Source organism: Cyprinus carpio, chromosome A14 (genome assembly GCF_018340385.1).
Source record: "Cyprinus carpio isolate SPL01 chromosome A14, ASM1834038v1, whole genome shotgun sequence".
Lineage (NCBI taxonomy): Eukaryota > Metazoa > Chordata > Actinopteri > Cypriniformes > Cyprinidae > Cyprinus > Cyprinus carpio.
The window spans coordinates 19,159,639-19,172,392 of NC_056585.1; the positions used below are offsets into that span (position 1 = coordinate 19,159,639).

A 12,754-nucleotide genomic window follows, 5' to 3' on the forward strand; every position below is an offset into this window, starting at 1 on the left:
CATCGATGAGCTTCATCCAGCAGCAGCGCTGCACGGGACTTGCTCAGGAAGAATGTCTCCAAAGAAGTGTGTTTTTGGTTGTAAGGGAAAGATAACTTTGTTCAGCTTCCTAAAGAACCCAGCGTTATGTAGACAGTGGATACAGTCTGTTTTTCCGGGGCAGCATCGGATTTTCACAAGGGTGTTTGTTGACGAATGTTTTAAAAACAAGGCCCAGTTCGACGCTGGATTTGCACATCGTTTGATACTGAAAGATGGAGCGGTCCCAGCTATAAAAGATCACAGTCATGATTCAGAACTGCAGACGGTAAGTGAAACGGCATCAAATGTCTACTTTGTTGGCATTCGGTGCTCAAGTGCTCATCACTCTTTAGCTCCGCCCATGGCACGCCTCCAGGAGCTCGGCTTTTCTGGAGAGAATCGTAAAGCTGTATTTTTCTTTTATAAATATGATAAAACTAAAGACTTTTTGGAGATATGAAGGATGCAGTACTACTCTATAGGTACTCAGGATTAACATGAGATTGGGTGTCCATTATTGCATTTAATGGTGTCACCAATACATAAACCTGCAATATTATTTAAAGGGGACATATGATGTGATTTAAATATTTCCTTTCTCTTTGGAGTGTTACAAGCTCTTGGTGCATAAAGAAGATCTGTGAAGTTGCAAAGACTAAAGTCTCAAATCCAAAGAGATATTCTTTATAAAAGTTAACAGTCAACTACACCCCCCTAAAATGGCTCGTTCTACCACGCTCCCACATCTCTACGTCACTATGTGGGAAGATTTGCATAACACTGCCCAAATGAAAGAAGGCGTACCTTTTATTCTCTTTGTAGTATTGTTGTTGCCGCCACCGCCATGTCGTATAGACGCTGTGTGTTTCACTATGAAAGCGAAACTACTTATGTCTCCAGGCATATCCGCTTCGTCATGCCTGGAGCTGATCCGTGCTGGTCGCTGAGGAAATACATCAACTTTGCACTGTGGCTCGCTGAATCGTTTTCACCATGGACGAAGCGGAGTCCAGCCCGTGGTCGTCACATGTGGTTGCTGCAAGCCCAACTGACGCTCCTTCGTCGAATCCGCCAGCCGCGCCTTCGCTCACTCAAGGCCGCGGTGTGTGATGCTGTTTCGCTGAGAAAGCAAAACTACTTAGTTTGGACTTCCAAAAGAGGACACGACTAGAAATCATGTTTATATCATGTTTATTATTGGGTTTAATTTTTATGTCTCATCGCTCCGGCCAGACAAGGCATCACAATATGTTAAGGGGCGTAACATTTCCGTCACATGCTTGAGGTATTCAGCCAATCACAACGCACTGGATAGCTGGCCAATCACAGCACACCTCGCTTTTCAGAGCAATGAGCCTTGTAAAAATTAATGTGTTTCAGAAGGCGGGGCATAGAGGAGAAACAATAATGTACAATATGTGGAAAATAATGTGTTTTTTGAACCTTAAACCACATAAACACATTTCATTACACCAAATACACAAAATAATGTTATTTTTAGCAGCATCATATGACCCCCTTTAAATATACTCCATAAATAAGACCCAACCAGAGGTACTTAACCAGGTGTAAAAAAAAATGCATTAAAAGTTGCTATGCATAATTACTTACCTAATATGACACTCTTTGCGATCTCCTAGGTAAATTCACCTGCATTGAGGTGAAGTTTCACTTAGAGAGACAGATGGGCTACTATCTCATTCAGATGTACATCCCCAGTCTGCTGATTGTCATCCTGTCTTGGGTGTCTTTCTGGATCAACATGGATGCTGCCCCTGCTCGGGTAGGCTTGGGTATCACCACTGTGCTCACCATGACCACCCAGAGCTCCGGTTCACGAGCTTCTCTACCCAAGGTAAGATAACCAAAAATGACTCCACTCCTGTGAGGGAAAAAAAGAGAAACACTTCAGAAAGTGCAGCTATAAAATAATGAGTACATTAATGAGACAATCAATAAAAATAAGGAAAAACACACAAGAGCAGAGAGAGGTGGGAATAAGCTTGAAGTGCTATTAGTTAAATTAGCAGGAAAAGGATGAAAGCACAGTTGATTCCGTTTCAGAATTAATTCACTAAAAAACTTGTTTTATGAATTACATTCCAAACACAATACTGATTCCTCTTAACAATTCCAATTCCTTGACAGTTCCATAAACAGTTCTTATAACACTTAAAGAAGACATACTTGTTGATTTTTCAGAATCTCCACCTGGGCACGTTTTTGCAACAAATGTTAACAAAGTTAGATTTAAAAAACAACATTCCAACATTCTGTGATGTTCTTTTATATTTCGCGGCACTGTTTCTCGGGTTTTTGAACATGTACAATATGAATGGTCCCTTGTGAAGTGATGCACTTCTTTACCTCAGGAAAAAACCCGCCAATCTTATCAGACGCAGTCAACGTGCACGCAACCAAAGTATGCACAGAGCACGGCGATGATTTAGTGTGGATGAGTCAAGTGAAAAACTAAATTAACCATAAATTAATCATAAATTAAACATAAATTACAAAATAAATTAATTATTGTAAAATTTGACATACCCCATTTTAAACCAGATGTTTTCAGATGTTTTTTGCCTTTCTACCTGCTTATAAAAGTAAGAAATTTGAAACTCAAATAATGTCTGCTTCAGATGTTTTAGCACTAAAGACCAAGGGCTGTTTTCTTTAAAAAGGCATCAATTAATATCAAATAAAAATCCAAAGTAAACACTGCCTCATTATTTCTAACAATGCCTTTATTGATTAACTACTGATATTGGTTTGACCATGTGATTCCCAGGTGTCCTACGTGAAGGCCATTGACATCTGGATGGCCGTTTGTCTGTTGTTTGTGTTTGCTGCATTGCTGGAGTACGCAGCAGTCAACTTTGTCTCAAGGCAACACAAGGAGTTCATCAGGCTGCGCAAGAAGCAGCGAAGGCAGAGAATAGTAAGTGTGATCAAACACACACACACACACACACACACACACAAAAAAAAAAAAAATACAGGCTGTCCTGTAACCCTGGATCACAATTTGACTCACATCTCTTCTCATTGTGCTCAGCCACATATCCAAACACTGGCAACAGCCACACTAGGCTACAGCTGGCTGTCACATCTCATGTGGGGGAATTCAAATCAGCCTGTTTCCATAGTGAACAGTCCCCTGTGCTAAAACCCACAGTTTGTGCCACCTTGTAAAGCCTTGCCACAGCCAATTTCCAAAGGCCAACAACCTGCTTCCTGATCCGAGATCACAGACACTGACTGAAATTCTAAAGAGGCTTCTAAATGAAAAGCTTAGAAAATACCCTCAGGGCTTTGGAGAGTAAAATCACTCTGAACACATTTAATGTTAACAGATTTTTAAATGTAATTTCTATAAATCCTGAAAATTTGGACTATAATAAAGATCAAAGCCCAACAATCCCATTTAAAACTATATTGGCTAAAACAGCTAAGGCACTTTCTGGGCTTGTACGAGCCGTCCAAGCTCACAATGCTGGAGATTTACGAGTGTGTTTGTTGGATCTGTATCAATAATGAGAGAAAAATGAGAATAACTCCTATTAAGAATGAGCGAGTTCTCCTCCCCCTCCTGCCTTGGAGATCCATTACTCTTTGTCCTATTCTCTCCCGCCAAGAAAATCTCTGGTCTGAATGATCAATCTGGGTGGTATCGATGCATGGATCACTGGCTGAGAGAGCTGTTAGGCTGATGGACCAACTACTGGGCAGAATTAATCAATACAACAAATCCTTGGCTTTATACTTCCTTAATAACACCATAAACAAATAAGGCCACATGTTCCTGCTCAACAAAACACAAACAGATTGGTGCTGAGAAGATCGTGCCCAGTTTAGGGATGCACAAAACCACAGATTTTCGGAATTAACCAGTTGCAGGTTGCCTGAAAGACTAGTTCACTTATCAGATGTATAATTAGACTGGTTTCAGATTTATGCAATGCCTTTTTTTAGGGGGTGCTAATATATATATATATATATATATATCAAATAATTTTGTTCAAAAAATTATAAAATAATATATATATATATATTTAAAAAAAAATTGTCGTTATATTAGTAATTTTTATTAGTTTAGTTAGCTTTAGTAATTTTAGAACTCATTTCAAATAATTTTGTTTAAAAAAGTTTAAGAGTTCCATTTAATATTTTTTTTAATAATCTTTATTTCAATTATCAAGACAATTTGAATAATATAAGATTTATTAAAAAATAAAAACAATTCCTACTGCACAAACATAAAAACATCACAAAAAGAACTAAATGTTGCACAATATCTAAAGAGTCTCAAGATTTGTTTTTACGAGGTTAAAACTACTTTTATCTCGACACACTTCCGTTATTAGTTCTGTCAAATGATTAATCATGATTAATCGCATCCAAAATAAAAGTTTTTGTTTACATAATATATGTGTGTATACTGTGTATATTTATAATGTATATATAAATACACACACATACAGTATCTATTTTCAAAATATTTCAATGGATTTATATTTTATATAAAAAAAATAAATAAACATAAAAAAAAAAAAATATACATACATACATTTAATATATAAACATAACATATTGTTCTTAATTATATACATGCATGTGTGTGTATTTATATATACACAATAAATAAACAGTACACATACATATTTTATGTAAACAAAAATTTTAATTTTGGATGTGATTAATCACGATTAATCATTTGGCAGCATTATTTTATATATACAGTGCAGGTCAAAAGTTTGGAAACATTACTATTTTTAATGTTTTTGAAAGAAGTTTCTTCTGCTCATCAAGCCTGCATTTATTTGATCAAAAATACAGAAAAAAATGTAATATTGTGATATATTATTACAATTTAAAATAATTGTTTTTAAATTTATTATACTTTAAATTATCATTTATTTCTGTGATGCAAAGCTGAATTTTTAGGATCATTATTCACATGATCCTTTAGAAATCATTCTAATATGATGATTCATTATCAAAGTTGGAAACAGTTCTGCTGCTTATTATTTTTTCAGAACATGTGATACTTTTTTAGGATACTTTGATGAATAAAAAAAAAAAAAAAAAAAAAAAGAAGCTATGTTTTTAAAATATAAATATTTTGTAATAACAATATACACTACTGGTCAGTAATTTGGGGTCAGTAATTAATTTTTTTGCTTTTTTTAAATAAAATCAATACTTTTATTGAGCACAGGATGTGTTAAATTGATAAAAAGTGATAGTAAAGAAAATATATTATTAGAATATATATTATTAGAATTTTTTTTCTATTTTGAATAAATGCAGTTCTTTTTATCAAATATATTAGACAGCAGAACTGTTTCAAACACTCATAATAAATCAGAATATTAGAATGATTTCTAAATGATCATGTGATAGACTGGATGTTACATGTGACACTGAAGGCTGGAGTAATGATGCTGAAAATTCAGCTTTGCATCACAGGAAAAAATTTTACTTTTTTAATTATATATTTTTGATCAAATATTATTTTAAATAGTAATAATATTTTACAATTTTACTGTTTTTTTCTGTATTTTTGATCAAATAAATGCAGAAGAGCAGAAGAGACTTCTTTCAAAAACATTAAAAATAGTAATGTTTCCAAACTTTTGATCTGTACTGTATATATATATATATATATATATATATATATATATATATATATATATATATATATATATATATATATATATATATATAAAATTAATAAATTTAAAAATACAATTACAGAATCTACCAAAAAAAAAATCTAAATTAAGTTGATCTCAATAATCTGCTGATTAGAATATATGTGTCTTAAACAACAGCATGACCATTATCCACTTGTCTAAAAACTTTATCAAGTTTTTCTGAAGAGTCTGAAAGATAATGGCTGGATTTAGCTTGAGTGTGCACTTTATTGGAGTGTCCCTCAGAAACCCCCAAAGAAGTGTACACACACAATCAGTGTTGCCTAGCAACTTAGATGGTGCTGGAGAGCAGCGGCTTGATAGCTGTTGTACCTAAAATTCTTGTTGAAGTATTTACACAGTTGTCAACATTAATGAAAATGAGTCTGCTCAGCCTGTCTAGAAATGTTATGCACTATTTGATGCTTGAAAATGCACTGAACTGTGCAAGATACATAAGAATGACAGATTTGATGGATGGATGTTCTCTATTGATCCCCAGAAGTTAATTTAGAGAAAGAACGAGACAGATGTTCCAAAATGTTATATAACAGGAACATTTCACAATGCGCCACGCTCACTGCCATTCTTCCTCATGAAGGATCGAGCAATGCAGCCAGGAAGCTTCGACTCACTACAGAGAGTGAACAAGCTCCCTGGCAACAGCACCAGCAAATTCAACCAGCACTGCAACACCTGCGCCAGGGTAAAAATACCATCTGTGTCCCCATCTTATTTGCCCACGAGCAAACACTGAGTCCCATAAACCCAGAACCCCCTCTGTCCTACTGGCCCAGTTCACAGCTGATATAAACATACTTCTCAAGTGATCGCTTACAAATGTCGTCTATTCCTAAAAGTAATGCATCTCCTGTGATCACTTGTTATTGAATATAGAAATGAATGTTGATGCCAGGTGTAAAATGGGACATTATTGTCCACACACTTCCTTCATATACCCATTAAATGCAGACAGTGTTAACACAAAACAGCTTGGATTATATAGTTATTTAAGCAATTTACGCACATTTACTTTAAGCACATTTAAATTACAAATGCTTGTCCCATACTCCTGAGCAAATATGCTCATGCTGTAGCAAATAAAAAAAATTTTATGGGAAAAAAAAAAAAACCCTTCAGCTGTTGTTGCCAGAAATATATTGTAAAAACTACAGCAGAACCATTGTAGGTTTAATGGATTTAAGTTAAATTTATAGACTGTAGCCTATATTAATATACTATAATATATACTATGTACTATGATAATATACTATGATAATAAGAAATAACCTAACACCGTAATGTGCATAAATGATACAAAAATAATAAAAACTTCAAAGGAAAAGATAAGTGTTCCACAAAGAATTCTCAAATTGTCAATTTACAGATTTCACTGTAAATTCTGAGATGACTTGTTCTTTTTCTGAAAATGTAAATTTAACACTATTTAACTTGAAATTATTATTTAGATTTATACTTTTTTTTCACTGTACAGTGAGGGAACAATCAATTATTCAAATCAAACATTAACATTTTAACATACCATTACCACAAAAATTAACAACATTTTCTCAGTCTATATTTAGCAAATGCACCAGCTACAGTGTGAGTATTAAGTATAAGCTTATAGTAAATGCACCAATGAGTATTCCTTAAGTATCTCCTTCATTTTAAATTTAGTATAACTCCACCCAGGATATTGTGACTTGTTTCTTTCCTTTTAGACTTTCTGGAGATTCCTTCAGATTTTGTCGAGGTGAACTTCAAACACCCAGTGTGCAGGGTAGCCCTTAGCCCTCATACAAATGGGACACGTGAACTGGATTGTTTTTAGACTTGTTTTAAGAACTAAACTAAGGTAAGCATTGACCTAAACTGTGTTCACAGGTGACATTCACTCACTTTAGCTAGACTCAGACTCTGAGTCTGGATACGACCTGGCCATGATTAATAAGGTAAGCATTGACCTAAACTGTGTTCACAGGTGACATTCACTCACTTTAAAGGGTGTCTTTATCTAAAACCAAACACATCATTATTCCTAGGCACGTGATTGACTGGATTGTTTTTAGGTGCAAACAGAGAACTTAATGAAGAGCTAAACGAGAACTTAATCTTCTTATCCTCTTGAGGAAAGGGGTAATTTGTCATAGATTGACAGATAAACTGATCCAAATGACTAATTTATATGGCATTAGAGGCAAAGAACTAGGCCAAAGTGTTACATGTGAAAAAGTAAGGGGAATACTTACAAAATATATTTTTGTTGTTGTTGTTGTTTTGTTTGTTTGTTTTTTGTTTGTTTTTTGTTAAGGAAACAGGGAAAAAAATTGCAGGAATCATTCTTGTGCCCATCTTCACCAATTTTTTTTTTTTTCAACATGCAAGATGAAAATGAATATCTTCAGGTTGCTGTCAAATTAAAAAGAGTTCAATTGTAATAAAAAATAAAAATAAAATAAAATTATGTTGAGCTCTGTCTGCCCTTATGAAATGCCAGAACGCATCCCATTCTGTCACCCCTAGATGTACAACTGACTTCTAAAATAACATGGCAAGAGAGAAAGAGAGAAAAAGTCAGAATCCTTTCACTTTAATGACCCTTCCTCACAACACAAATAATTGTAAAAACAGACCATTTAATTCCAAGGATCAGAGTCATGGTGGACAATTGTGGCATAACTAAATCAAGATTAAAAAGAAAATAAACTTTTACATGAATTAAATCCTTACTTATACTTGTTTTCCCTTGAGAAAGCATCTAAATATTCTTTAAATAAAATACATTTACTTTTGAAGAAAAAAATATAAGATATTAAAAAAAAGGAATCAAAATTCTTCACTTTAGACATTTTCAGAAAAACAAAACTTAATGTAATTTTGCTTTGTAAGTAAATGTATCTTGATTTAATAATGTTTACACAGAAACAAGACAAAATACAGAGTAACAAAGTGACTTTTTCCAGTAATGACCTCTAAAATATTTCATAAAAAGGGTCTAAATGAAGCTGTACTCTTACATATGATTTCACTCTTACATATTCACTTGACATTTCACTTTTTACACACAGTATTTGCATTTAAGAATATATTGCACCCTAACAACTAAACCACTATGTACTTTCTAAAACAAGTAAAATATAGCCCACTAACAATTGCAATTTTTTAGTGCTTTAATTTGAAAGTGCCCTGTGGTTTCTGTGATGGACTGGCACTTTTTATTGTGCGGCGAGAGGAGGATTTATCAAATTTTCTTTGTTGCCTGCTTCTAAAAATGCTTTTCTTCTGTTAAAGGAGGAGGAGTTTGTTCGAGAGAGCCGTGGCTTTTACTTCCGTGGGTACGGACTCGGCCATTGCTTACAAGCAAAAGACGGGACAACTGTGGATGGGTCCAACGTATTCACCCCACCACCCCCAGTGCAAGTGCTATACGACGGAGAGGCCATCCGGAAGCGTTTTGTGGACCGAGCCAAGCGCATCGACACCATATCCAGAGCCGTGTTTCCTCTCAGCTTCCTCATATTCAACATCTTCTACTGGATCACCTACAAAGTGCTGCGACACGAGGACATCCACGCCAACCTGTAATCGCTCCTGGTTACACCACTTGCTCATCTTACTGCTTCTTTTCTTTTCTTATATCTCTTCATTTGAACCAAAACCGCCTGTCATACTCACACTAGAAGTGTATTTCAAAGGCATATTCACCCCAGAATTGCCGTTAGTGCTAAAACCATGTGCTCAGGTGTGACTTCTGGATTTCAAAAAGATTTTAAAGTGCCCACTCAGAGCGAAGGGGGTCTCATAGATGCAAATGCTGCTGTTGGGGACCTGGCTCTCCTCTCTTTCACATCTTCATTCGAGTGGATTGCACTAATAGCCAGTGCTATTGTCCTCACTTTGTAGGCTCCATTTGAGTTATTGGCTGAAAGATTCTCGGTTGGATAGAAAATATTGACTTGAATTTTACCACAAGGCGCATCCTTGAATGAATGTTTTTGAAAACCACAAAAAGTGTGTTTTTTACGTCTTAAAATGCCAAACTAATGGGCTGTGGATTGGGATTTATTATCCATGGGAACAGTTACAGGGGAATGGTGTACTGTTTTACTAAATAATGAGATTATAAATATATATGACTGTATAAAGTGTACAAATGCAGAGTTGTTCACAGACTGCAGACAGCACAAATGTGTATTTCTTTTTGTCTTTTGAATTTGAATAAATGGATATTCTACCAGGATGTCTGAGTTGTTTTGTACCGTGGTGCAAAATGTTACACAAAAGCACAAAAAAAGTATTAAATCTGGATTTATCTCAGGATTAGCGTATTATAAACTCTATTCAGAGTGATTCTTGTGTTGTTTTTCATTAACATTAATCATTCCATTTGGAAAATGTGGAAATCCAAATCATTCTATCATGTGTTAAATTGCTTAAACTAATGCCTGGAAGAAACAGATGATTTGTGACGCTCTGTCACTGTGCCAGCACTAGGCTTTAATTGTCAACAAACAGAGACATGTATCACGCATCACAGCCATTCTTTATTATTGCTAGCCCCAAATATGTCCCTCAGTCAAATATAAAAGCCGCCGTTTATTTTCCTGTCCGGAGAGCCGATGGAGGATGTGCAGAGATGCAGGGTGAAGGAGAAAAGCCTTCATGCTGAAGAAGGACGGATGAGGATTTTAATGGGAATCACAAGGTGTTTTTTATCAGCTAATGAGTTTGAAAAGGACTCTACGTTCTTTGCTAATGACAATGAATTAAGGCCATCAACCTCTGCGCACAGCCCTTTGTCTGAGGAGTAACTAATCTAGTCTTCTGTATGCTAGTTTCCCATGAGTGAGCAAGCGTATGTACAGACAAGCAAGTGGAAAAAGAAACAAAATGCTTTGTGCAGGAAATGATAAATGCAGATTAATGCCGCCCCATTTGTTAACAGATTGCCCTGGTTTCTAATACTTAACCAACAGAATGGCAATTATGCTCATTAAAGTCAGCATGAAATGGAAATTCAATCCTATTTCATGCACCTTATTCATCTATTTTCTAAATGCACCTTATTGGACTTATTATGAACGGTTCATCCATGTACGTTTCATTTTTATAACTTTTTTTGACTTGCTAATTTTAAACAAAATGACAAAACTCGATCTTCGGTTTAAATGACAGGCTTCTCTTTGGTGATGAATGTCGGATTTTCTAGTCATTTTGTCTACTTAAACCCTTACAATCAGATCTGCCAGAACAACCAGAACAAAGTTCTCATCCTACATAGTTTTCTCTTTCATTCACTCTCACTTTCGTTCAATCTGTACATCACAAAATGGGAGAAAAGATCTGTCGCTACATCATTCACAAACCAAACAAAACCTTAATCATATATCATCAAAATACAAAATAAATCAAACTCCTGTGCAAAACTCCTGTGCACATTCTGTCCAATCCAAATAAGGGTAAAATCATTAAATAAATACATTATATACTGTATATATAAACTGTTCAATTTTGTCATTTAGAAGAACTGAAATGTGCAATAATAAAATGCAACACAAAAACTTTTCTCAAATGTTAGATATCTAGCATTTAAATTGGCTAATTTCTAATTTTAATTATTAAAAATTTTAACAGATTCCATATATAAAGTATAAATGTTGTATGAACAGGATAATTCAAGAGTCTTGCCTGTCAGTAAATACAGTTGAATGTAAACATAGCCAGCGAGGTCATGCATATTGTGCAATTCTACTTGACTTTCATTTAAAAATGTGCAGAAATTCAATCGTCCTAACTAGTCCATCCAGCACTAAATGCAAAGATGTAGGAGTACTATCAAGCTGTAATGCACTGCTGTCAAGATTTCAGCCTCGGCTCATTTCAAATAAGTGAGTCTCATGATAAGAATGTTTTTTTTTTTAATTCAAATACAAATCAACACCTCACTCAAACGGCAGCTAGCCTTGGATAGTTTTAGGGTTCTCAATTTGAGCGAATGTGGTGGCTTGACATATTCGCTTAAGCCCTGCACACATGCTGACAGTTTAAGTAGATTTTTTTCCAAAAGGAAATCTGGGGGCAATTGGCAAATGTCAGAAAGATTGGCTATTGTATCTCACGATGTGCATTTTCCATGAGAGGCTTTTTGAGTTAACACAGTGGGATACTGCATTTACTGCCTCTGAGAAGGTCCACACAGACCATGAAGGATAGCACGACTGAGAAAGAAAGAAAGAAAGAAAGAAAGAAAGAAAGAAAGAAACCCTTCAGTTTTCTTCATTTCCTCCAGTAGTAACCTTTTTGTTACATGTTCTTTGGTTTGGTTTTTAGGGGGCAAACTGTGCCTTCGTAGGATTTAAGAAGATTTTCTAAATCTGCAGCCCATGACTGACAAACACAAAATAGGACTGTGATCTATCATACAATGACACTCCTCCTGCCCTCCCCTCGATCAGTGTATCTCCCCACAGTGCTGCCTTTATCACAGATACAGAAACTCTAATGGATTTCAATCACAGAGGAAATCACACAGACGCCTCCTGTGAGATTGTTCCGTGGCTCTTCCCCTCAATAAGCACCAAGGATTCATAAGCTAACATCATTATGCTATACATCCCCACAACATTTACTTCTACAAATGTGCGTATCTGATCTGTGCAGGTGTCCTGAGACTTCGGATAATGAGACCTCGGAAAATGTGTGTGCAAGAGAGGAAATGAGAGATAGACAAAAGAGAAAGAGAGACAGAAAAAGAGAGAGACATGCATTCAAGGACATCCCTGAGAGAAATCAATGAAACAATATTCTTCTACATTTATCGATTCGAAATATGCTGTTGTGAATGAAGTGTAGCCACAAATGAATGATACGATATTCTGTTTATCTCACTCTCTACCTTAAGAATTCGGTTCAAATTGCCACAAAGCACAAGCCAAACGCATTAGTCATATTCTCAGGAGAGCAACTGAGGTCTTTGCATTTATTGTTCATCTTCATGTAAGCAGTCAATAACATAGTGGGAAGTGGGCAGGGCT

General features: G+C 35.3%; 1 protein-coding gene across 1 annotated transcript in view; it reads left to right on the top strand.

The window, feature by feature from the left end:
* The window catches only part of glra4a (glycine receptor, alpha 4a), a 39,714-nt gene extending 29,754 nt beyond the window's left edge, over positions 1 to 9,960 (top strand). The window contains exons 7-9 of the mRNA XM_042770139.1: positions 1,662 to 1,876; positions 2,810 to 2,959; positions 9,012 to 9,960. Of these exons, the coding sequence (XP_042626073.1) occupies positions 1,662 to 1,876; positions 2,810 to 2,959; positions 9,012 to 9,305 (659 nt within the window). The 3' untranslated portion in view covers positions 9,306 to 9,960. The remainder of the gene's footprint in view (positions 1 to 1,661; positions 1,877 to 2,809; positions 2,960 to 9,011) is intronic.
* Positions 9,961 to 12,754: the final 2,794 nt, after the last annotated feature.